This window comes from Heterocephalus glaber, unplaced genomic scaffold (assembly GCF_053883595.1).
Source record: "Heterocephalus glaber isolate CG9 unplaced genomic scaffold, H.glaber_assembly_v1.0 deba00000809, whole genome shotgun sequence".
NCBI lineage: Eukaryota > Metazoa > Chordata > Mammalia > Rodentia > Bathyergidae > Heterocephalus > Heterocephalus glaber.
The window spans coordinates 1965850-1992522 of record NW_028258163.1 but is presented as its reverse complement, the minus strand read 5'-3'; the positions used below and the strand labels follow the sequence as shown (position 1 = coordinate 1992522).

General features: G+C 36.2%; 1 protein-coding gene across 5 annotated transcripts in view; it reads right to left on the bottom strand.

Moving 5' to 3' along the window:
* Ubr1 (ubiquitin protein ligase E3 component n-recognin 1) overlaps positions 1-26673 on the bottom strand; it is a 190835-nt gene that overhangs the window by 41294 nt on the left and 122868 nt on the right. For 3 of the 5 annotated variants that reach the window (XR_002388329.2, XM_021241737.2, XM_013078437.3), the window contains exons 28-34: positions 23718-23804; positions 22406-22587; positions 16682-16887; positions 14259-14352; positions 13033-13182; positions 9519-9616; positions 8397-8490 (exon numbers count right to left, since the gene is read on the bottom strand). Coding sequence is in view for 4 of the 5 variants with exons in the window: in XM_021241737.2 (XP_021097396.1) it covers positions 8397-8490; positions 9519-9616; positions 13033-13182; positions 14259-14352; positions 16682-16887; positions 22406-22587; positions 23718-23804 (911 nt within the window). In the remaining variant the exon portion in view is untranslated. The remainder of the gene's footprint in view (positions 1-8396; positions 8491-9518; positions 9617-13032; positions 13183-14258; positions 14353-16681; positions 16888-22405; positions 22588-23717; positions 23805-26673) is intronic. The other 2 variants (XM_087207477.1, XM_087207478.1) reach the window with 2 other exon arrangements.

Sequence of the window (26673 nt, the reverse complement as noted above, 5' to 3'; positions counted from 1 at the left end):
TACCATGGCCTACATCCAGCAGAGACCAGAGAGTTGACTGCTTTCCCCATCTACCAAAGTGAGCAAGGACACACCTTGGCTTAGACAATTACCACAGTCTGGGATGAAAGGACAGAGGGGCTTCTGGTGCAGGGAGGGCACCTCACAAACCCACAGCCCCTAAAGCTAGGCAGAGAAAATCATGACATGATGGATTCCAAGGCTACAGATCCTAGAAAGAAACCATTCAAAACTCATTCAAAAACATAGAAATTTTTTTTTATTCAATCTTTAAAAATTTTTTAAAAAATTTTTGTTTTTCTCTTTCCTTGTTTTTTTTTGGGGGGGTGGGGAGTAGGTAGGATTTTGCTGCTCCTTTTTTCTCCACCTCTCTTTCTTTTAACTTCTTTTTCCTCCTTTTTTATTATGAGACAGGATCTTACTATGCAGTGCAGGCTGGTCTTAAACTCACTATGTATCCCAGACTGGCCTGGAACTTGTAGCAATCCTCTTGCCTCAGCCTCCCAACTGCTGGGATTACAGGTGTGCACCATCATGCCCAGCCCTTCTTATTTTTTATTTCCTGTATTTTACTCTCTTTGTTCTTTTGTGATTAATTTCTAATACTATTAAATTCCTTTTATTCCTCAGTAGGCTCTTACTTCACTTTTCTCATCTTCCATTAATTTTTCAAATTTGATTTTTAAATTTCTGTTCCCCTACTCCCTCTATCTTTACTAGTATAGTAATTACTAGAATAACTATTAAGCCTTATGAATCTTTAGCTAGCTTGTTAATTCTATGCTATTACTATTTTATTGGGGTTTTTTTGTGGTTTTGTGGTACCAGGGGTCGAACTCAGGACCTTGTAATACTGTTTTATTGTTCGTGGAAGTAAAATTGTTCCATTTAGTATATACTTATTGCAGGTCAATATTTGGTTTGTTTTAGTGTTTATAAGATAATTATAAATTTCTTTTCAAAAGTTAAGGGTGGTACATTGTTGGTTCATAGGGTATGTCAATATCTAGTTTGATGCTATTATTGTCAGTGATTTTATTACTATAGCCAAGGTGACATAGTTGTCATGATTAACTAGTTTTCTCTAGATGACAATATCTGATTTAGCCACAGACCTCTAGGGCACAGCCTCCCAGATTAACATGAAAGTCAGTGTTCTAAAATCACCAAATGGTTTTGGTTTAGAGATAGAGGTGGGGGGATAATAGGAAGTGCCACATTGAGAATGAGTGTATTTTGGGTTTTTTTGGTACCGGGATTGAGCTCAAAAGCTTGTGCTTACAGGGCAGGCGTGATGGCACATTGAGAATGAGTGTATTTTGGGTTTTTTTGGTACCAGGGATCAAACTCAGGAGCTTGTGCTTGCAGGGCAGACATGATGCCACTGAACTAAATCCCTGGCTAGATGACAGTATCTGGATTGCCTTTGTGTCATCGATGATACTGTGGCCCATTTCTGGAGAACTGGGTCCTGGGACAAATGTGATACAGCTTTCCCTCCCAAATACATGGAGGTGGCTGGATCCTGGGACAGAGGTAAAGGTCTACAGTTAAGCTATGCCCAAAAGATACCTATGAAAAGTAGATATTAACTAAACTAGCCACAAAGCTTTCTACTATAGAAAGACACACTTTTTTTCTTTTTCTCTGGTACCAGGGATCAAACTCAGGACCTTGCACTTGGCAGGCAGGTGTCAGCACCACTGACCTAAACCCTCGGCAAGCTTTCTATCATATAATCTCAAGCCTCAGTACAAAAAACAAACAAAAAGAAACATGAGAAGAGAAGTCCATAAAATGCCTCCCCTAACTCCCAACATCTCTAGGGTGATCCATGGGGCATCGTAGGGGAGGAAATCAAAAGGTACACAGCCAAATTATTTGAAAGAATAACAGAAGAAATAAAAAACAGATCAGGGCCGGGGATTTAGCCCAGTGGTTCCGTCGCTTGCCTTGCAAGCGCAAGGACCTGAGTTAGATCCCCAGTACCAAAAAAAAAAAAAAAAAGATCAATAAGATGCTTAGTGAACTCAAAGAAGATATAATTAAACAGATAACTGGCTTAATAAAACAATCAGCAAGTCTACAGAAGACATTAATAACAAGCTAGTTAGCTTATCTAAACAAAATGATACAAAACATGAATATCCAGCACTGAAAAGAATTGGAGTCCATAAAAAGGCACAGATATTCAGGATATTAAAAATTCTGTCAGAAGTATGGGCAGGAGAAGGTACCAATGTGAGAAGACAGTTATCAAAAACAGAAGACAGGGGGCTGGGGATTTAGCTCAGTGGTTCTGCCACCTGCCTGACAAGTGCAAGGTCCTGAGTTCGATCCCCGGTATAAAAAAAAAAATACAAGACAGAGTAGTTGTCAGTGATCAATTAATTAATGAAATACCTTAAAGACAACTAGAAAACATGAAAACCAACAGCTAGTAGATGACTAAAAGAAGACTAATCTAAGATTAACTGAAATTATTGAAAAATCAGAAGACAGCAGAAAGGCATAAAAAATGTTACTGAAATAACAGCAGAAAAATTTTCAAATATGGGAAAAAATTCAATATACAGGTAAGTGAAGTATGTAGAATCCAAATCAGCCCAATCAGAAAAGAACTTCTCCATGTGTGAAAATCCCAGAAGTCCAACACAAGAACAGAATCTTAAAAGCTGTTAAAGAAAAGCAATGAATCACTTATGCAGATAAACTCTTTAGAATTACAGCAGACTTCTCAACACAAACCTTAAAGGCCAGGAGACCTTGAAGTTGTGTTTCAAGCACTAAAAGAAAACAACTTCAACCTCAGACTGATATATCCTGCAAAACTATTTTTCAAAATTGATGGAGAGGGCCGGGGATTTAGCTCAGTGGTTTCACCGCCTGTTGTGCAAGCGCAAGGACCCGAGTTCGATCCCCGGTACCAAAAAAAAAAATTGATGGAGAAATAAGATATTTCCATGATTAAGAGCAGCTAAAGAAATTCATGACCACCAAGCTAGCACTCCAAAATTTCTTCAACTAGAAAGAGACAAGAAAGCTAAAAATGACAAAAGGTCTAATAGAAGGAATACAGTAGGTAGAGTGAGCATTTAAGTAGAAGGGAAGGAAAGGGAATCAGCAACAGGAAAACAATGCAATGACAGGAATAAGTCAATACTTATCAGTAATAATTGTCAATGTGCATAGTCTCAATTCCCCAATCAAAAGACACAGAATGATGGAAAGGATCAAGAAGCAAAATCCAACAGTAATGCTGTATACAAGAAACACATTTAATCAAAAAAGAAATTCGTAGATTAAAAAAAGGATGAAAACAATATTCCATGCAAGGGAAACCTGAAAAAAACAGGTGTAACTATCTTTTTTTCAGACAAAATGGGCTTCAAGACAAAATTGATTGGAAAAGGCAAAGAAGATTACTACATATTGGTTCAGAGAACAATTCAACAGGAGGAGATATAACAATTATTAACATATATACAACTTTATAAAACAACCAGCACTGGACATAAAAGGTCAGATAAACATAAACACGATTATAATGAGGGACCTCAATACCCTATTGTCACAAATAGATCAATTAAACAAAAAATCAACAAAGAAATATCAGTGATGAACAAAAATGTCACACAAATGGACTTACTAGGTATCTACTGAGTGTTCCACCCAGTAACAGAATATACATTCTTCTCAGCATCACATAGAACTTTCTCCAAACAGACCACATATTAGCTAATATGGCATGCTTAAGTAAATACAAAAGTATCAAAATTATATCATGCATATTATTAGATTTTAGTGCAATGAAACTATAAATCAATTGTAAGAGAAACCACAGAGATTATGCAAATGAATGGAAATTAAACAATACACTCTTAGAGAACAGTCAATAGGTCACTTAAGAAATTAAAGAAGAAACAAAACAGTTCCTAGAACTAAACCAGAACTTCTGGAACACTACTATGGTAAATGAAGTCTTAGGGAAGTTCACAACTGTGAATGCCCACATCACAAAAACAGAGTGAGCCCAAATAACCTAAAAATGCACCTCAAAGTCCTAGAAAAACAAGAACAATCCAAGTACAAAGCTAGTACAGGTGTGTTAATTACTTTTCTCCCATTGCTGAGACAAAATACCTGACACCCAACAATAGAGGGGAAGGGTTTATTTGGCTTACAGTTTGTAGAGGTTTCAGTCCAAAACTGGCTGGCTCCAAGGCAGGGATGATAAACAGGCATTGCAGAGGAGAAACAATTAAGTGCCCTCTCAGTAGCAAAGGTAACAAGAGGAACTTAACAGCATCTCCCTGCCCTTTTGTTTCACTCAGCCTACTTAGGGCAGGCAGCACTCACACCCTTAATCTTAGTGCCCTTGAACCTAGCATTGCATCATGAATCAATTCCAGCTTCACACACTCTAGATCAAGCCTATGACCACATGAGGCTTTGGTGGGACATCTAGACTCAAACTATAACAACAAGGAAGGAGATTATAAAGACCAAAGAAAAAAAATCAATGAAATTGCGACTAAAAAAATAATACAAAGAATCAGTGAGCCAGGCGTGGTGGCACGTGCCTATAATTCCAGGACTTGGGAGGCTGAGGCAGGAGAATTGCCTTGGGCAACATGGTGAGTTCAAGGCCAGCCTGAATAACACAGACTCTGTTTTAAAAAAAACCTAAAAAAACCACAAAACCACTCCCCCCAAACAAAAGCCCCCAAAATAAATAAAATCAAGAACAAGACAAGGATATCCACTATCAGTCACCATTCCTGCTCAACAAAGAACTTGAAATATTAGCCAGAGGAATTAGGTGAGAAAAAGAATTAAAAGGGGGGGCTAGGGATTTAGCTCAGTGGTTCCGCCTGCCTTGCAAGCACAAGGACCTGAGTTCGATCCCCAGTACCAAAAAAAAAAAATTAAATTAAATTAAAAAGGTATGTATGAGAAAAGAAGTCAAACTATCATTATTTGCAGATGATGTGACCTTCTACTTACAAGACCCAAATAATTTCACCAAAAGACTTCTAGAATTAACCTAATTCAGCAATGTAGCAGAATACAAAATCAACACAAAAAAATCCATAGGATTCCTGTACACCAATAATGAACTCATTGAGAAAGAAATTAGGGAAAAAAACCATTCACAATAGCACCAAAAAAAGTTAAATACTTAGGAATTAACAAACAAGGAAGTGAAAGACCTCTACAATGAAAACTACAGTTCTCTGAAAAAGGAGATCAAAGAGGACATCAGAAAATGGAAAGATATCCGCTGTTCCTGGACAGGCAGAAAAAATATATGCATCAAAATGGTCACTTCCAAAACTGATATACAGATTTAATGAAATTCCAATCAAAATACCAACAGCATTTTTCACAGAACTGGAGAAAACAATCCTAAAATTCATATGGAGGGCTGGGGATATAGTTCAGTGGTACAGTGCCGGCCTGGCAAGCATGAGGCCCTCAGTTTGATTCCTGGTAGAAAAAGAAAAAAAAGTCAAATATATATGGAGCCAAAAGAGATCCATAATAGCAAAACAATACTGGATAACAATACTGGATAACAAATGGGAAGCTTCACAACCCCAGATCTTAAATCATAGCTACAGTGATAATAGCAGCATGGTACTGGCACAAAAATAGACACCTAGGTAGACCAATGGAACAGAATAAAAGATGCAGAAATAACCTCAAGCACATTCAGCTAATTGATCTTTGACAAAGGGGCCAAAAACACACACTGGAGGAAAGTTAGCCTCTTTAATAAATGGTGCTGGAAAAACTGGCCATCCACATGCTGAAGATTGAATCTAGACCCATATCTCTCACTAAATTAAAATAAAAATGGATCAAGGATCTAAATGTTAAAACAGAAATAATCTACTGGAAGAGAGAATGGGTAAAACTGTTAAACCCGTAAGTATAGGCAAGGACTTTCTGAACAGAATACTGGTGGCACAGGAAGGAGTCCTGAGAATCAACAAATGGAATATCAAATTGAAAACTTCTGCACAGCAAAAGAAACAACCAACAGAGTGATGAGGCAACCTTCAGAAAGGGAAATCTTTTTTTTCCAGCTATTCTCAGACAAAGGACTAACACCTAGAACAGAATACCCAAAATAAAAGACCCAATCAAAAATGGGCAAGTGAAATTAATAGATACTTCTCAGAAGTAGAAATAGCCAATAAATACATGAAGAACTTTTCAACAGTGCTGCTATGAGGAAAATGCAGATCAAAACAACAGGACAATTTCATCTTATACCAGAAAGAATAGTCATCATCAAGAAATCAAATACTAACAAACGTTGGCGAGGCAGTGGAGAAAAAGCAAACCCTTCCATACTGTTGGTGGGAATGTAAATTAGTATAGTCCTATGGAAATTTGTGTGGAGATTCCTCGAAACTAAAACTAGAAATTCCATTTCACCCAGGTAGTCCCCTTCTAGGCATCTCCCCAAAAAAGTTAAAGACATATTACAGTGATATATGCTTACCCATGTTATAACAGCACAATTCATAATAGCTAAATCTTGGAAGCAGCTATATGTTCATCAATAGATGGAGAAAAAAAATGTAGTATTTATACACACTGGAGTACTACTTTGCTATAAAGAAGGATAAACTTGAGTCATTTGTAGGAAAATGGATGCACCTTGAAACCATGTTGACTGAAATAAATCAGGTACACAAGCTTAAATATCACATGATTTCTCTTATACGAGAAACGCAAAATATAAATAGAGCAAAGTATAAGATAGATAATAGAAAATAGCGAGATAGATTTTTCTCAAATGGGAAGGGGATCGAGAGATGGAGGAAGTGGAGAGGGAGAAGAGGAGATGAAAAAATTCAGATGTGTTATGTACACGTACCAACTTCCCACAAGAATGTAATCATTATGTACTTCAAACATAGTAAAGAACAAAAAAAACCCAAACCCAGGCACCTGAAAAATAAATTAGTAAATAAGATTACTTCCTAATAAATGAGGTATCAACATAATAGGAACAATTTTAACTCCTTTTGACTTAATCGTTCTTTGGTCGAAACTAAGTACCTCTGTAGAAGATTTATTCAATAAGAATTCGGAAATTTGGAAAGATAGAGCCTGTTCTCCTAAAGGTAGAAAAGTATCTCTTACAAAATGGTAATGACCCAAATGCAGTTTAAGATCATAGCCAGAAGTGTTCAGATCCAAATTAAAAGACAGACTGGGCAAAGAAGGATTAAAATTCAGAGGAATCAGATCTGTTCTAACAAGTTTTGGTATTTGGAAAAGGGACCAAAAGGTACCGTGGTGTTGATAGTGGTGTGTGTGTCATGTTCTGTGATAGATAATACCATATAGCACTTTCAGTAGTAGGGGGGAGATAATATACCCAAGAATTTCAACTAGTAAAAAGTAGTCTCTATTATCATCTTTGTGAAATACTAATACCCAATTAGGGGACATTATAGTTTTCAATGTGTTGTCACATATCTTTCCAGTAACTTTAGGAGGCAGGTGAACAGGCCACTGCTTCAAGTTTACATCCATGAACAATGAACTGGGAGCAGACTGGGGCGGAAACAGACTATTCAGAAAGTAACAACGCAAACTAGATGGGGTTTTAAGTGAAGTCTCTTAAATTCTGGTCCTCTTGTGGCATGGACCATATAAAATTGACATTTTTTTCTTTTTTTTTTTTTTGAGATAGGGTCTCGCTATGTAATTCAGGCTGGTGTTGAACTCACAATGTAGTCCAGGCTGGCCTCAAACTTGCAGTGATCCTCCTGCCTCAGATTTCCAAGTACTGAGATTAACAGGTGTGTGCTACCACACCTGGCTAAAATTGGCATTTTTTTGTTGTTGTTGTTGGTCAAAAATGGTTATTCAAGCTCAAGGACCCGAGTTTGATCCCCGGTACCAAACAAAAAAGAAAAAAAATGTTACTCAGAGGCATGGTCGAACCTAATACATATTACTTTAACATTGCAAAGCACTTATTATTTTGGGGCTAGGGATATAGCACCATGGAAGAGCACTTGCCTAGCATTTGAGAGTCCCTGAGTTCAATCCCCAGTAACACACACACACACACACACACACACACACACGCACACCATTTAATTTTACTAATACAAATAAAACTTCATGAAGATTTGTAATTTTTATTTTTATTTTTTTTGGTACTGGGGATCGAACTCAGGACCTTCCAGTTACAAGGCAGGCAGTGGCACCACTGAGCTAAATCCCTGGCCCTACTTCATGGAGAAAGAAATAAAAGTGGGATAAAAGAATAATTTTATAAATAAAAAAGGAAGGAAAGTAAGAAATATACACTAGTTCCTATTATTACTTTCTCAACCATGTAAAACAATTAATCAGATACTCACAGAGACTGAACTCCAAAACTCAGGATAGAATGAAACTCCAAAGTAGAATCTCCCATCCCTTGATCAAACAACGTAGGAATTACTGGGTTATCTCCTTACATATTAAAAGGAAAAAGAAAGAAAAATCATGAATATGTTTAATCGGACACTTTTTAACTTTTAAAAGTATATATGATCATTTTAGAAAACTTAGAAAATGACAATAAGCAATACAAAATCGCCTCTATTTTCTCCACCCAAATAACCACAAATAAAATTTGGATGATGATATTCTTTTCTCCATATAAATATTATACATACAACTTTTAAAAACTGATAATAACAAGCTGGGTGTGGTGGCATATGTCATAATCCCAGCAGTCCGGGAAGCAGATGCAGAATGATCACAAGTTCAAGCCTAGCCTTGTAATTTAGTAACTTAGTGAACTTCTATCTCAAAATAAAAAATAAAAAAGGCTGGGGATGTAGCTCAGTACAAAGGCTTTGAGTTCAATCTCCAGTACTGGAAAGAAAAGGAAAGGAACAAAAGACAATGTCATATAGTACTGTCCACATCTTGCTTCTCCCTTTTTCCTGTTTTTTTTTTGGTATCGGGGATCAAACTCAGGACCTTGTGCTTCCGAGGCAGGGGCGGCGCCACTGAGCTAAATCCCCAACCCTCTTTTTCCTTTTTTGAGACAGCATCTTGCTATGTAGTTCAGGCTATACTTTACATATAATTACTCAATTAATTCTTCAGCCAATTAAATATGTATTATCATTCCCATTCCCCAAATAAGAAAGTTGAATCACAGAGAGTGTTAAGTAACTTGCCCAAGAACTCACAGCCGGTAAGTGGATCTTGCTGACTCAGATGAATTTTGGATCAAAACTGTAAATCCATGTAGCCTGACTCCAGATTAATGTTATTCTGTATCTCAGTATGAAATGTGACTAAACTGAGTAAAATGATATAAGACAAACCTAAGTCTTAACTTAAGTAAAAAAAAAAAAAAAAACAACTCTCTGTTCCTAATACTTAACAAAACTGTATATTGGCAAACTAGATTTTAGCAAAATATTTTTTATAAAGATTTTGATACAATTTTCACATAGATTATAACAAGGTAAATTTAACCAAACCTTTAGCATGTTTCATATTATAACCTGATATTCTGGCCAGAACAGTCTGTATCCACCGTGCCAGGGTTAAAAGTTGAGCAAGAGCTTCTGCATTCTCACTGAAAAAATGACATTTAAATATTAATAAATCCACTTGTTCTAAGTCAATCTGAAGAGCTAGACTTGCAGTTTTTCCTTGAGTAAATGGCTACACCAAAATGTTAATTTCTCCAGATTAACCTGCCAGGCCATTGAAACATGTCTAATAATAAGATTTTGGGGGGGAGAGAGGGAATTTTAAAAGTACACAGAGCAAGACACCACCCAAAAGTAATGATGGTAGTAAATGAAAATACCATTCTTGTTGCTTAAGTGAAAAACTAGGTATTATCACTGGCTTCTCTGATTCTCACACTCTAATTTATTAGCTACTCTTATAGGTTTGCCTTCTAATATATCCCAAGTTGATTACTTCTTTCTGCTGCTACCTATTTACTCTAGTCCAACTCACATCATCCGTCACCTGAACTACTTCAACTGACTCCTAGTTGCTCTTTCTGCTTCTATTCTTGCTTCATTAAGTATGAATTCACCATACAGTAGCCAGAGGGTGCTTCTAAAACTGTAAATCATATTACATTACACCCCTGTTCAAAATACTCCAGTGGTTTTCCATTATACATAAAATAAAAAAATTCTAACTTCTTGTCTTAGGTCATAAGACTGTTATGCTCTGCTTCTCTGTTCCTCCAGGCATGCTGCCTTCTTTCTGTGCGTTGAGTGTATGATTATATTCTGAACTTGGGGCCCTTGCTCTTGATACTGTCTGGGTCTGTTGAAGAGGCTTTCTCCAATGTATGTTTTTGACCTTTTGTCAAGAATCAGATGTGTGTGACTGTGTGAGTTTGTTTCTGTGTCTTCTATTCTATTCCACTGGTCTATTTGTGTGCCAGTACCACACTGTTTTTGCTACCGTGACTTTGTAGTACGTATAATTTGAAATCGAGTATTATGACTTGAGCCTTGCTCTTTTTGCTTTGTCTAGTGCTGTGAAGAATGGCATTGGAATTCTGATGAGGATTATACTGAATCTGTAGATCACTTCTGGAAACATGAGATATTTTAATGTTAATTCTACTGATCCATGAATATGGGAGGTTTTTCCATCTTTATTGTCTTCTTCTATTTCTTTTATCAGAGTTTTGTAATTTTCAGTGTAGGCCTTTCACCTCCTTGGTTAGGTTGATTCCTAGATATTTTATTGTTTTTGAAGCTATTGTTAATGGAATTATCTTCCTGATTTTTTTTTCAACTAGTTCATTATTGGTATATAGAAAAACTATTGTATTTCTAATGCTAGTTTTATATCGTGAAAGTCTTTTGGTTCTCAAAAATGAACATATGCTAAGATGGATTATGACTAATTTTCTTTAAAAATACTAGTGCTTAAAAAAATACTAGTGCTTTAGTTTTAAATTTTTAAATAAATTTATTAAATATTTAAATTAAGTTTAAATTTAAAATTAAATTAAAATGTTAGTTTTAATAAAGTTTATATTAACTTTATATTATCTTAGATTACATTCGTATTGATTTTCTAAAAAACAAAAAGGAAAATATATTTACATTAGGTAATTTTTAGTGCTCCGTAAAAATATCATGTATAATTATACATTTCAGACACTAAGTAACAAAACTGTGACTACAGTACAGTGATGGTGAATTTTTTTAGAGCTTTCAATGATACAAACAGCCTGCTGCAGCACACATGCCATAGGTTCATCACCACTGCTATAGAATAAGTGTCCCAGGATTCTAAGATACCTGATCATAAGGATAAATTCTCTGACTTTAGAAAAGATTGCCCTGAAATACTATATTCTTAAAGACACCAAGAAAGGAAGCTACTGAGTATTCCTTTACAGAGTATATAATTTACATGTTTAATAGTCTTTATTTTGGGGAGTCATTACATAAAAAATGCTTGTGTAGGCTAACAAGGAGTTGGAAATCACTTTATTTTATTATGATTTATTTTATCTTTGTCTTCAGGTATATAACTAGGCAAGGCTTTTGAGTTAGGACTAGGTTCAAAACTTGGATCTGCCTCCAAATTCTTATCTTTAAATGCAAATAACAGTACCTGCTTCAGTAAGCTATTATGAAAACTAAGTAAGATAATGTAGCAAGTACTTGGTAGAGTGCCTACAGCATATTAATTACTCAATAAATGAATAAACTGTTCTAACACTATCTTCTTCCTAAAAGATGACATTCTACACCTTGATATGCTGAAAAAGATAATTTCTGGGCTGGGGATTTAGCTCAGTGGTGCCACTACCTGCCTCGCAAGCGCAAGGTCCCAAGTTCAATCCCTGACACCCCATCTCCCCCAAATAAGATAATTTCTAAATTAGGTTTTCCAATGGTATGAAATAGGGCATACACTTTTTTTTTGTTTTTTTGGTACCAGAGATCAAACTCGGGTCCTTGTGCTTTTGAGGCAGGCGCTGGAACCACTGAGCTAAATCCCCGGCCCCTATGTGTTTGTTTGTTTGTTTTGGTACCAGGGACCGAACTCAGGTCCTTGCGCTTTGGAGGCAGGAGGCGGAACCACTGAGCTAAATCCCTGGCCCTCCAATGGTATGAAATAATAGAGTGAGAGCAACAACTTCGTGACCTCGCTTCCCAAAGATATCACTTTTGAATTTGCTATTAAATTCTATTTACAGATGACCAGAAAATAAAAAATTTAAAGTGTTTTTCTTTTTCTTTTTTTTTTTTTTGGTTTTTTGAGACAGGGTCTTGCTTACGTAGTTCAGACTGGCCTTGGACTCATGGCAATCCTCCTGCCTCAGCCTCCCGAGTGCTGCTGAGATTACAGGCATGTCCCACCATGCCTGGCTCTTTTTCTTTTTTATGTATGTATGTATTTGGTTGGTTTTTGAGACAGGGTCTTGGTATGTAATTCAGGCTAGCCTTGAATTCAGCAATTCTCCTGCCTCAGCCTCCTGAGTGCTGGGATTACATGCATGCACCACCATGCCTGGCTCTAAAATGCTAAATGCTCTCATATTACCCAAAGCCACATGATAAATCTAATGTTTTAATTTTTATCATTTAATTTTTTCCAGATCTCTAAACATTTGGATCTTTAGAAAAATAGCAGAATTTGAGAAAATAACACAAAGGCCTTTAGAGCTATAAAACATTAACTCTGATGGTGGCAAAGGGCCATACGAAAGGACTGAATTGTTTTTCCATATCTTTTCTCTTTTTGTGAGTGCTAAGACAAATATCTGGATTCTATTGTAATGGTGGTTGGAAGATACATACACAACTTGTTGATCTGAGTAGATGAACTCCTAATTCTCTTAAAGACCCAAAATTGTTTTAAAATCTTATTTTAAAGTATGATACCAATCATGAAATGAAAAAAAAATTTCTAGTATGTACTCTAACAAAAACAGGTACAAACTAAGGGATTAATGACAAGTTTTAAAAAATTAAAACCAAGATATATACTAAGATGTACCTGTTTATCTTTTGTGGTTGCAGAGGGATAATGGGGATCACAGTGTTGCACAGAGACTTGCACAGAGGGCAGAGGTACTCCCCACTCTCCAAGTCAAACAGGTCCACGTGGACACGCTGCTGAGAGCTCAGTTGCACAGCTTCAAAGTACCTGCAAAGTCACAAAGAGAAAGGCCATCTAGAGCTACATATATGTCTCTTCCTTGATCCAAGTAAAAACAAAATCTAGAATTTTTGTTCCAATAAACATCTTTGCATTTATACACAAATAGAAGTTATAATTAGTATATGTGCTGCTGAAGTGAGCACTTTTTTTTTTTTTTTTTTTTGGTACCAGGGATCGAACTCAGGTCCTTGCGCTTGCGCAGCAGGTGGCAAAACCACTGAGCTAAATCCCCGGCCCAGAAGTTATAATTATAAAACAGGTTGCAAACCAGAATATATATCACAGCAAATAAAAATTTAAAGTACATTTACTGACTCCTGACTCGTCTCTTGTCTCAACAGCATGGAGACATAACTGTAGATACTATTCCCTTAGTTTCCAATGACCACCTTCGTTAGTAAGAGTTATCAAAGAAAGTTATATATATATATTTTAATCCAATGGCAAATGAGTAAACTATACAAACTATTTCTCAGGAATTACATTTTTAAATTTTTATAGAGATAAAACTAGAACTTCTTGCCCTATCTCAAAGGTGCTTGCCACTGTGTGTATTCAAATTTTTTTTTTTTAAATAATAGTTACTGCCTTCTTTATATTGATATGCTGATTAGCTTTTGGAAAGCAAGCACTAATAGTGAATTATTGTTATTGTTATTATTTTATTATCTTTTTTTCAGTGCTGGGGACTGAACCCAGGGCTTTGTACACATCAAGAAAGCAGTCTAGGGCTGGGGATTTAGCTCAGTGGTTCTGCTGCCTGCCTCTGCAAGGGCAAGGTCCCAAGTTTGATCCCCTGTACCAAAAAAAAAAAAAAAGGAAATTAGTCTACCACTGAGGCATACTCTCAGCACCTGAAAAATCTTAAATTGATAACTTTGTATACCAATTCCCAAGGCTTTTAATAATTAGTACCATGCAAACAGAATTAGTAATTAAAATTGCTTCAATTATTCCAATAATAAAAGAAAGAAGACATGAGAAAACATGCCTTTTTGTGGCCTGTAGTGAACTTCATTGTTCCTAGTCTTTTTCAAGAACCTGTCAGAGGGACAACTTACTTCTGCCAGCACACTGCATGCATTACATGACCACAGCTTCCTGTATAAGTTCCATGTGCCAAGTCTGGATCCGTGAAAAGTGGGTCCAGGGTTTCTGGTTTAGAAAGACACAAGTAAAAGGTATGTACTCTTCTCTTCCAAAGTTATATAAGGGGGTAAGGGGAAAAAGGAAAAAAGGTTATCAGGTCTAAATTCCTGGCCACAGACTTTGATTTCTTAGGAATGTCTAAGTATCACAATACTATTATTGTAGACAGGCAAGTTAGGCAGAAGATAGCAGGAAGCTAGAGAGGCACTGGGCCCAAGGTAGAGTCAGGAAGACCAGACCCTAGCCAGATAAGCAGGAGGCTGAGGTCAAAAGTGAGTAAGAACCAGGTAAACAATTAAGTCCAGGAGTGTAACAGGCGAGGCAACAGCGAGGTAACAGATGGCCACTATGACAGCCTCTACTTCTACCTACCTGGACAATATTTTTTCCTTCTCATTTTGTTCTTTTAACAAGCCACTTAGATAAGATAGAAGCCAAGAGGCACCTGCAGGTATACTCTTGCTATGTGACTGACTCCCTATAGGCCCATTTCTAGTTTAAGTGAACTTGTTTTAGTCCTACAGGTTGACATTAGTTTGCCTCAGGGTGGTTTAAGCCTCGGTCACTTATGGCATAAAAGCTGCTAAACAGAAAGTCCCCTTGGCAGCCCACTTTTGGGTCCCCTCACAACTACTGGGAGTTATTTCTCTCTTCTTAATAAATTCTCTTCCTGGCTACCTCTTTTGTTCTCAATTCAGTCTTCAACTTTGTGGGACACAGCTGCAGATTATGCCATTACCCTATGACAGCAGGACATTATTCTAAATAGTAAGAAAAATATAAAACAGAACTATCAGGTATGATTCTAAAATTAGTATGGATTAATGACAACTGAACTTTCATTTTACATTTTAATTCAGAACATTAGGTTTAAATTGTATTACCTTAGTTGTGGCTGTGATTTTCTATGATTCAAGAACAATTTACCCTTGTAATTTTAAAGAGTAACTTGAATACATGACAATTTTTTTTTTTTTTGGTACCAGGGATTGAACTTGGGTCCTTGTGCTTGCGAAGCAGGCACCAGAACCACTGAGCTAAATCCCGAGCCCCAAATACATGATAATTTTAATGGATTTTGGGGGGCATTGTAACCCAGTGGAAAAGAGCACAAATCAGGACAGTGGTGGGGAACCTAGGACACATTGTCACAGCAGGTTGTTGGTGTCACTGAAAGCTCTAAAAGGTTGGCCAGCACTGGACTAGAGATTTCAAATTCTAGTTTCATAAATTAATTCATGGCTTGTGCAGGTTTCTTAGCTTCTCTGTGTCTCAGTTCTAGCAAGGGTTACATGGAGCTGATATTGGTGACTAACTCAAAGGGCTGTTGTGAGGATGAAGTAGGTAATCAATGTTCAGCTCATGTTAAGTATTCAATAAATGTTGCCTCTTATTATCATTATTATTATTTCAAGGATATTTAAATATAAAGCAGCTAGCTCGCGATGTGATATAAATGCAATATACTACCTAATTAGTATTCTCACCTAGAAAATGTTTAACATGAATGTAATCATGAAGCAACAATTAGATAAGTTTACAATACGAGACATTGTACACCTGGCCCGCATTCCTTAAACAAGTTATTATCATGAAAAAAAAAAAAAGCAAAGGGATAACTAGATTAAAACATCAGGAAAAGCGTAAACCAGCACATGAAAATATGACTGGATTCTGACAGGAAAAAAAAAAATCTACCTAAGATATTTTGAGAAAAGTTATAGAAATATAAATTTTATATTAGATGATATTTTTGAATTAATATTAACTTTCTTAAATATGATAATAGTATGGCAGATATATAATGGATTGTTCTTAATTTTAGAAAATGTCTGTAGCTGGGTGTGGCAGCCCATACCTGCAATCCCAGCACTCGGGAGGCTGAGGCAGGAGGATCACAAGTTCAAGGCCAACCTGGGATAGATGGTGAGTTCAAGGTTGGCTTAAACTACATGAGACCCTGTCTCAAAAAACCAAAAAGAAAATCCATGCAAAAATACTTAAGAATAAGACATACTGATGCCTACGACCTACTTTAAAATGATTAAGCAAGAACAATGAATATAATACCAGAGATAGACACAGCAATGTAGCAATGTAGCATGTGGCAATGTAGCCACATACTAACAAAAACTGAAATTTAAAAACAACAAAACTGAAGCACAGTAGTCCTATGGCGTGCAAAAACCTAGAGTCTTGTTTATATTGAGTAAACTGTGATTTGACCAAATAAGATTAAATACAACTTCACTCTCAAATGTCTGTCAAATAATATTTTTTCTAATTACAAAGGTATAAAAACAAATGCTGAAAAGGATATTAAGCATATACATACCCCCTGAGAGTTCTATGGGTTTTCCCCTGTGCTGGGTTAAGGCAGTAGATTTCTGAACACAGGCTGATAATACCATGGGATTATTTTCTATTTTCACCTCTTGTTCTTCTTGGCAGAGGATGCATGTCAGCACCTCCTTTTCAGTAACAGTTGGACCCCGTTTAGGACCCAAAGCAATTTTGCAGTAGTCACTGACTGCTGGGGTGCTATCAAAAGAAATAACCAGAAGTAAGGAGACACATTTTGGCCACTCTGTCTTTATATTTTGGTAGATTCTAAATAAATGTAGGCAAGAGCTTTAAGAATTAAAAAAAAGAAGATATTTAAGATTTTACCTTAAAATTATCAACCTTAACCTTTTTTAAATCAATTCATTCTCTTATTAGAAAATAGTTTGTGCTAAGTGGAAAAAAGCAAATAACAAAACAGAATGTATATTATATTTACTATCCCAACAAGTTATTATTGGGTATTTTTTTCATTTTTAAAAATTTAATTTAATTTTTTGGTATTTCTTTTTTCTGAATATAAAAGTAATATAGACTCATTGAAGAAATTTTGGAAAATTCACAAAAGTATAAAGAAGAAAATAAAAGGCATTATACTCCTACAACTTGGGCATAACCACTAATAACTTTATATGTTTCCTTCCAGTCTGCTTTCTATTTATAACATATACTTCACATAAATAAGATCACATTACACATACAAATTTATTTATTTATGTCCTGCTTATACATCAATCTTCTTGTTACTTTTCTCTTGTCATTAAAATCTCTTCAGAAAAAAAAAAATCTCCTCAGAAACATTTTTAAATGGCTGCATGGTACTTTTATTGTATGTACCATAATAGTGCTATCTATTCTCTCTAAATAGTATTTATTCTTGTTTCTATTTTGGTAACTACTAAAACTAAAAAGGACCTTACACATTAATGATGTAGCAACTATTAGGATCTACTGATGTGTGTGATAATCAGATTTAAATAACAGAAAGCATTTGTAATGTGCTAATTGTGGTACCTATGAGGTATTATAACTGCCTCCATTTTTCAAAGGAAGACACTGAGGCCCAGAGATGGTAAGAGACAGACTCAGTAACTCAACATTAGTGAGTAGCTGGGCCAGAATTTATTCCAAGGAATCTGGCCTCAGAGGCCACACTCCAAAATACTCCACAATACTGTCATTGCAAAAAGCTCCTTAAAACCTGGTCAGATCATTCAACAAACTAGAAAGAACACAAATATTCATCAATGTAATGAACTTACATAATACAGACTCTTACAGTTTGTTTGTATGTATGTATGGATGTATGTATGTATGTATGTATGTATGTATGTATGTAGTTTTTGGAGACAAGGTCTCCCAGCGTAATTCAGGCTGGCCTTGAACTCACTATGTCGCCCAGGCTACCTCAAACTCATGGAGATCCTTCTGTCTCTGCCTCCCAAGTGCTGGGAATGGAGGCATGTGCCACCATACCAATGTTTAGACTATTACAGTTTTCAAAAGGTATCTTTCAGATAAATGTGGCAGTACCTCTTAGAAGGCATTATTTTTTGGTTGTCATAAGGACTAATGGGCACGAGAGGCTAAGGGTCCTGCAATCTGTGGGATAGACTTGGACGAAAAAGAATCATAACCTAATGTCAAGACTGAGAAACAGTGCACTCATTTTGTTCATAAGAATACATACATATTTCTAAGACTATTGATTGAAAATGGGAAGTTGCAAAATGATAATGCCATTTATGCAAATGAAACAAAAGGTTGAATAATACTGTGGTTACATATATTTGTACATAATAGCATAGTACAAATTCTGACAAGTACACATTAAATTTATAAACAGGAAACTTTTGAGAGAGGGCAAAAAAGGGGAATGGAATTTGGGCTAGTATCCAAATGGAACTTTAGTTTTATCTCTAATATTTGATTTTTAAAAGGAAAATTTATTACCATAACTATGTAATTAATACTCTGGGACAGAAAAAGCCTTAACAAGATACACAAAGTTAAAACTTGCTGGGTATGGAAGTGCATGGAGGCTGAGGCAGGAGGATTATGCTGCAAGTTTGAGACCAGCCTGGGCTACATAGCAAGAACTTGTCTCAAAAACAAAACAAAACAAAACGAGAGAGAGAGAGATACAAAAACTTAAAAATTCTGAAAGAATTTTCTCATAATTCCATCTTCATTAACACTTCAAACTTCTTTTATGGCTTGACCTTATAATATTAAAAAATGAGGGATAAAATATGGAAAGTATAATGTTACAAAGCTTCTATTAGACAACAACAAGGCACTCAATAAAGATAGGCAAAAAACAGCAGGCAATTTACAGAAGATAAAATGTAAATCCTTATGAGAAAATGTTCAACCTAGCACTAACTAGTAATTAGGAAAATTTAATTAGCATTTTTTTAGGGGAGTGCTGAGGATCTAACCTATGGCCTTGTGCATGCTGAGCAAAAGCTCTACCACTCAGTTATATCTTTATTATTTATTTTTTGTTTATTTTTGCTCTCCGGAGAATTTGAACCCAGGGCCTTCACATTGAGCTACGTCCCTGGCCCTTTTTTATCTAAAAAATTTTGACACAGGGTCTAAGTCACCAAGTTGCCCAGTTTGGGCTTGAATTTGTGATCCTCTTGCCTTCCAGAGTGCTGAGATTACTGGTGTGAGCTCGGCTCATATTATGAGACTGGTTCATAATTTTAAATTTTGATAATAGTTAAATGTTGGTGAAGAACAGGGACGATGATGATGATGATGACTGTTTGAGATAGGGTCTCGTTTTATAGTTCAGATTCACCTTGAACTCACTATGTAGGCCAGGCTGGTCTTGAACTTGTGGTGATCCCTCTACCTTAGCCTCTGGAGTGCTGGGATTACAAAAGGTATGTGCCACCATGTTTAACTAACAAATATTCTCATACAGTACATTGTTGGGACTAGAAATGGGTAAAATCATTTTGAAGGGCAATATGGCCATATTATTAAGATTCTGACCTAGAGCTTTCACCTGCTGGATTAGACCTTTGAAAATTACTTGCACAATTGCACAATGAAGCATATATACAAATGGTTTGAAAATGTGTAATGAGGGAAAATGAGAAGCAACCTAAATGTCCACTATCAGATAAAATATTTTAAATCCATACCATGGCAGACTACAGAAGTCATAAAAAAAATAGTTAGAATTCCACAGTATAAATCTGTATGTACTCATATGAAAAGATTTATAAGATATGAAGAAAATAAGCTGTAGAACAAAATGTATGATAAAAAAAAACAAACCCACAAAAAACACAAAAGAAGCTGCAGAAACTTCACCCCCCTCCTCCAAAAAGAATCAAATAGGAACAATCAGGGCAAGTCCTGATTATGCAGATACTGTATTAACCACCCATCATGCTGAAGGGAACAGGATTTTAAAGAGTTAAGTCACATTCACGTGACCAAAGTGTGGCCTCTGTATGTGCTGGGCTGGAGGAGGACTGGCTAACCTCAAAGAGTCTGTCCTTGAGGGAATAAACACCTTAATCTGAAATACTTGGTACAAGAACTTTGTCCTGGCTCCTAGCCTGATCCCAGCGCAGACTCCTTCTAAGATACATACGCCTTATTGAGAAGAGGCCACTTTTATGAAACATGATATATAAACTAGCAGGGAAAAAACAGACTTTGGGAGACTTTTGGAACTGCACGCAAGGATTCTGCCCAGCAGGACCCCGACCAGCCGCCGTCTTGGGATTTTCCTAGCTGTTCTCGGGTGTCGAGCCGAGTTGCTACCCCAGCTGGTGATGGATTACTTCTATCTGTCCATACTTTCTTTTTTACTGTTCTTATTGCTTAACTTTGTAATAAAGCTATCTTTACTCTCACTTTCGTGTGGCATGGTGTGACTTTCATTGTGGATTAAGCCTCAATCTAAGTGGTGCACCCAAGTAGCTTGTTATTGATCCTTGCTATAAAACACGCAAACTCTGATCATCTCCTAATCTGGCTTCCAAAAGGAGGAATAGGGAAGGGCTATCCATCTGATGATCCACTATTTATGTACATGTTTATAAACGCATACAGGAAGAGGCTTAAAACAATGGTTGTAAAGATTAGAAATGTAGATGATGGTCAAAGGAAATGGACTGGATTATTTGTATTGTTTTCAATGAGAATACATTCACAAATTATATATCCAACCAAGAAGCAGTGAAAACACTGAGTCTATTAATTAACTCTGAGTATCTTTTGTTTACATCTTTTATTTATTTATTTATTTTTATACTGGGGATTGAACTCAGGATCTTGCAATTGCAAGGCAGGCACGGCGCCAGAGCTAAACCCCCAGCCCAATGTTTAGTTTTTATTTCTAGTTTTACTGTACTATGGTCAGCCAAGTACAGTGATGCAGCTAGCAGCTTCAGCTTTTCTTTTTCATTCTGCTTTTTCTCTAACATGAGTAATCTGAATGTTAAGTAACCACAAAATTAGGTAAGATTCACTGTTAAAATTTTACATAGGAAAAAAAAATTTACATAGAATTGGCCAGGGATTTAGCTCAGTGGTTCTGCTGCCTGCCTCGCAATTGCAAGTATGAGGTCCCAAGTTTGATCCCTAGTACCAAAAAAAAAAACAAAAAAAAATTTACATAGAGTTGAATATCCTGCATCTGAAATGGTTGGGACTAGAAGTGTTTCAGATTTTGAGACTTGGATTTTGGAATACTGTACTTGTATATACTTTACTGTTAAGCATAGTTTCCTTTCTTTTTACTGAAAGCTTCTTTCTTTTTTCTTTTTATTTATTCTGTTTAATTGTAATATTTTTAACATGCTGAGAAGTGAATCCAGGATCTTGTTATTCTTTATGGGCTATGTGAACACACTCAGCTTCAAGATTACAGACATATTACATAGACTATAATGTGTCTACTGCTATTAAAAACACAATTTCCTAAAAGTATTTACAACACACATTGTTTTAAATAGTAGTGAAAGGGCCGGGGATTTAGCTCAGTGGTGTTGCTGCCTGCCTCGCAAGTGCAAGGTCCTGAGTTCAATCCCAGAACCGAAAAAAAAAAGGCATAGGACGTATTTTGAATTTCTTGGAATGCTTTTGAAAGTACTATTATTCTGCTTCCTTCTTTTTCTCACTGTTACATTTATGTAACAGTCCACACAGCATGGCTCAAAAGTTAACCAATTTTCCTAAAAGCACAATGCACTGAGGACTGAGAAACCTAGATTTATTGATTCCCATTCTAATGCACTATCTTAACTAAGTTTTTTTTTTTTTTTGGTACCAGGGATCGAACTTGGGTCCTTGCGCTTGCACAGCAGGTGGCAAAAACACTGAACTAAATCCCGCGCCCTATCTTAACTAAGTATAGGCATTGTCTTCTGTCTTTTTAAGAGAAAAGAAAACCTACTATAAGCTACTTTTTTCAGGTGATGAATCTGTTTTAAATCTGTAATAACTGTAGTTACTCTTCTCAGGAATCATAAGAATGATTTGTAACATGGGAATTGATGCATAAGTATGTATCTAAAAGAGCCTATACATACAACATAGCAGGGATGGATTTCTATTACTGGTATTCCCAGTTTCATATCTTTTCTCTTATTATAAAAAATATTTTAGAAAAACATGATTTAAAGTGAATACTTAATTTTTTTCTCCAAAAGCTGAACTGTTAATTTTTAATTTAAATTTGCTTTACCTGTCTTCCTCCATGATGGAGTCTTCCTTCCCAGGCATTTCTGATGTGGTGTCATACATGAGTTTGTGAGTTTCAATGAAGTTCTTCTGTAAGGCGGACATTTGAGCCATGATTTTCTGGCGATGCAGCCTAGCAGCTTCAGCTTTTCTTTTTCTTTCTGCTTTTTCTTTATCATGAATAATCTGAAACCACAAAATTAAGTACGATTCACTGTTAAAAATTTACATACAGTTGAGTATCTCACATCTGAAATGGTCAGGACTAGAAGTGTTTCAGATTTCTGAGATTTGGATTTTGGAATACTGTATTTGCATATACTTTACCATTAAGCAATCCTGACCCAAAAATCTGTTAAGTTCAAAGTCCTCCAAAATTTTGGATTTTTGAACTAGAAATGCTCAATCTGTATACTGTTTATTTGGCAAAATCTCTTAGAATAAGATTCTGGAAAATTTACTAACCCCTTAAGACCAAGATTTGATTTAATGTTTCAAAATTAACATTAATGTTCAACTAATTGTTCCTCTAATTATATCAGTAATTTAATGTAAAAGGCCAAGTACCTTAATTATCCAATAAACTGCCTTTTTACTCAGTGCAGATACATTAAAAGATTTAGGTGGAACAAAATTTTGAAATCATTTGTCAATCACTTATTCACTGACATTTAAACAATGTAAATAAACTAACTTAATGTCTTACAATCCTGAATGCACTGCTAAGGCTGAGAACTTCAATGACACCACTGAGATATATTTGGGGCCTTTTTGTGCGTGTTTTTCTTTTAGGAAGGACAGCAAATAACCACAAATAATAATATTCTAATAATTTAGAGAATTTTAAAAATCTGATTCACTACACTATGAAAATCATTGATGTAAATATTACTGCATTTCCTTAAGCCTAAAATGTACCATTCTCTTATATTCTGCTAATAGAAGAATGTTGTGAATTAAATTATGAGAACCTAATTATAGACACTAAAATATTTTTTAAATTAATGGTAGTACAGTATTTCTAATAAAGCTCCACTTTTGTAAAATACAGAAATTGTACTGAATAACTGTCAGGTATCATTATTCCCTGCAATACAGAAGCATAATAAAAGATGAACCGATGTCACATATATTATATAAACAGCTTCCTTCTAACAGAAGTAATTCCTTGTTCAAAGACAGAGATGGGGCCGGGGACATGCCTCAGTGGCGCGGTGCCTGCCTGGAAAGCACAAGGCCCTGAGTTTGATTCCCCGCACAAAAAAAAAATAAAGAGAGAGATGAATGTCATTATTATTATTGTGTTCTTTATTTACCTCATCGTTCTTAATAGATTCCAGTCCTGAAGTAGTTGCTACAATTAAACAAGATTTTTCTCTTAATCGCTTCACTGTGTCAAACATCTGTGAAAAACAGATGAAATATTAAAAGATTTGGTTAGACTGTCCAGAAAGACAAACTCACCAATCTAATTTGGTGATCATGTCTCCAAATGTCTTTGATTTAAACTATTTCAAGTTTTGGGAAAATAAAAAGAAAACCTAGACTGTGACCAACTTTCATGGTGAATGAGCTGAGTAGGTGGTCACTGATTCAGTCCACAGCTCTGAGCATGCCTGTTTGCTTTAGAGAGATTTGTCAGAAAAATAACATTTTTTTTGTTTTGGTTTTTATGAGACAGGGTCTTGCTACACAGTCCAGGCTGGTCTTGAACTCATTATGTAGCCCTGGCTAGCCTCCAACTCCTCTCGATCCTCCTGCCTCAGCCTGCCAAGTGCTGGCATTATAGCCATGGACCACCACGCCCTGCCAAAAATAACATTTTTTTAAAAAAAATAACATTTTTAAAAAATAACTTTTTGTTTGTTTTTTTGTACCAGGGATCAAACTCAAGAACTTACACTCACAAGCCAGCCGCAGTGCCACTGAGCTAAATCCCTGGCCCTGTTTGTTTATTTGTTTTGAGACAGGGTCTTGCTATGTAGTTCAGGCTGGCCTTCAACTCATAGTGATCTTCCTGCTTCTGTTTCCTGAGTGCTGGAATTACAGAGTGCTGGAATTACCTAAATTGATATGGTGTTTCACAGCAGCCCAGGCTGGTCTCAAACTTGATGGCTCAAGTGATTCTCCTGCCTCAGCCTCCCAGCCATAGTACCCAGCTTAAAATAACATTTTTAATGCAAAAATGTACAAGGGCAAAGACACAAAATGGAAAATAAATTTGGTTTGCGACCAGCATCGTGGAAAGAATTAAGTTCATGAACCAAGGTACCACTGTAAGTACCTGGTTAAAACATCTAATGTTTCTTTTCCTTTCTTTCTTTCTTTTTTTTGAGTCAGGGTCTTGCTCTGTACCTCAGACTGGCCTTGAACTCACTGTGTAGCCTAGGCTGGCCTGGAACTCACGGTGATCTCCCCGCCTCAACCTCTAGAGTGCTGAGTGTGCATCACCACGACTGGCTACATCGAACATTTCTAAAAACAGATACTGTGGTTTCACATATTTTGATAATGAGTTATGGTATACTAATAGCAAGTGAATTTTGGAGAATAGATATACAATTTATTACATTATGTGTATTTGACTAAATGACAACTCAGTTTACTTTCTTAACAAAACTGGAATAGTTACCTACATTTATTTCTGCTTTATGTTTTAAAATGATTACATTTAACACAAATACTAAGTTTTCATGAAACCTACTGCAAGAGAAATCTTAACACCATCATTATCTTAGGTTACATGCCTTATTATATCAAGTTGCTTAAGGAATACTTCTAGTTAAGTAGGAAAAAAGAAACAATCCCTTGGCGTACACGAGTTAAAAGATTTCCAATGAGTAAGAATTTAGAAAATAACCTCTCAATTCTAATGAGCAAAATAACATCCAGATCAAAACATCAGAATATTGTAATGACTAGAAAGAAGATCCATAAACTCTGGTTTTGCGTTTCCAGATGCAAGCTCTTTCATTGACATTCCTGGCCTCTCTCTATGCCCCTTATTTACATCTCCCTGTAGGCACTTGCCATGCACCCACTCGGTTTTTTTCACAATGAAAAGAACTTAAGTAATTTACTGATTTTGCTTTTCACTGTGTGACTTAAAAGATACCTTACTAAAAACTGGTTTCTGACATGACACATTTGCAGATTGTAATATCGTAGTAACAACACTGAGGTTAACTGTTAAAAACTAGTGACCTCTTTTTGTACAAAATGCTTACATCTTAATTTTTTTTTTCTTTGGTACTGGGATGGAACTTGGGACCTTGCACTTGCAAGGCAGGTGGCGGAACCACTGAGCTAAATCCCCAGCCCATACACCTTAAATTATTTATATAGAACATTGGTCCAATAACATAAAAATAGAGAACAGCATCTGGGAAATTTATCTCACTCAGTGTTCGGAGATAAAAGGGTTAACCATGCTGCAAGTAAGTCCTTGTTCACGCTGAAATCTGCTGGCAGTCAGATTCTGGCATTTCACCAAGCTACTGCGTGAAGAGGATGCTGAGGGCCATTACTACACAGCACACTGCAACACAAGGGCTCTTTCCTTCACCAGTTCTGGCAAACTTCCAAAACATCCCCAATAGACTCAGTGAAGCCAGCGCTGGCCCAGCCACATCAACTTTCCAGGCCCAGGATGGAAAGCTGAGCCCACTCAGCAATTTCTGTTATTGTTTGTATTTAGTACTGGGATTGAACCTAGGGCTTTTGCCTTGAGCTATATCCCCAGCTCTTTTTATTTTACTTTATTTTGAGACAGGGTCTCACTAAGCCCCTGAGTTGCCCAGTCTTGGCTTGAACTTTCAAGCCTCCTTCTTCAGCTTCCCAGACTGCTGGGATTACAAACGTGTGTCACCATACCTGTCAAAGCACTCAATAGTTTAAACATCAAATCTAGAAGTCATCTTTGAAACCTTAATTTCAACCCTTTTATCAAACCTATTAGTAAGTACTATAGATCATCTTCAAAGTATACCTTAATCAGGCCAAGCTTCTCAGCATCTGCATCTTAGTCTAGGTAATGCTCATTTCTTACCAAGATTACTCTAACAGTCTCTTAACAGTTTCCCTGCTTTTATGCCTGTCCCCTTTAATCCTTGTACTCTGCAGCAACCAAAGTCATACTGTACAAATACAGACCAAATTGTCATTTAAAATTCTCAAAATGAAAATCTACTACTTTATTCTGACCTTATAATGTGCCATACATGATGTGGCACCGGATTTCCCTCTGACTTAATTGCCTACCTTTCTTTTCCT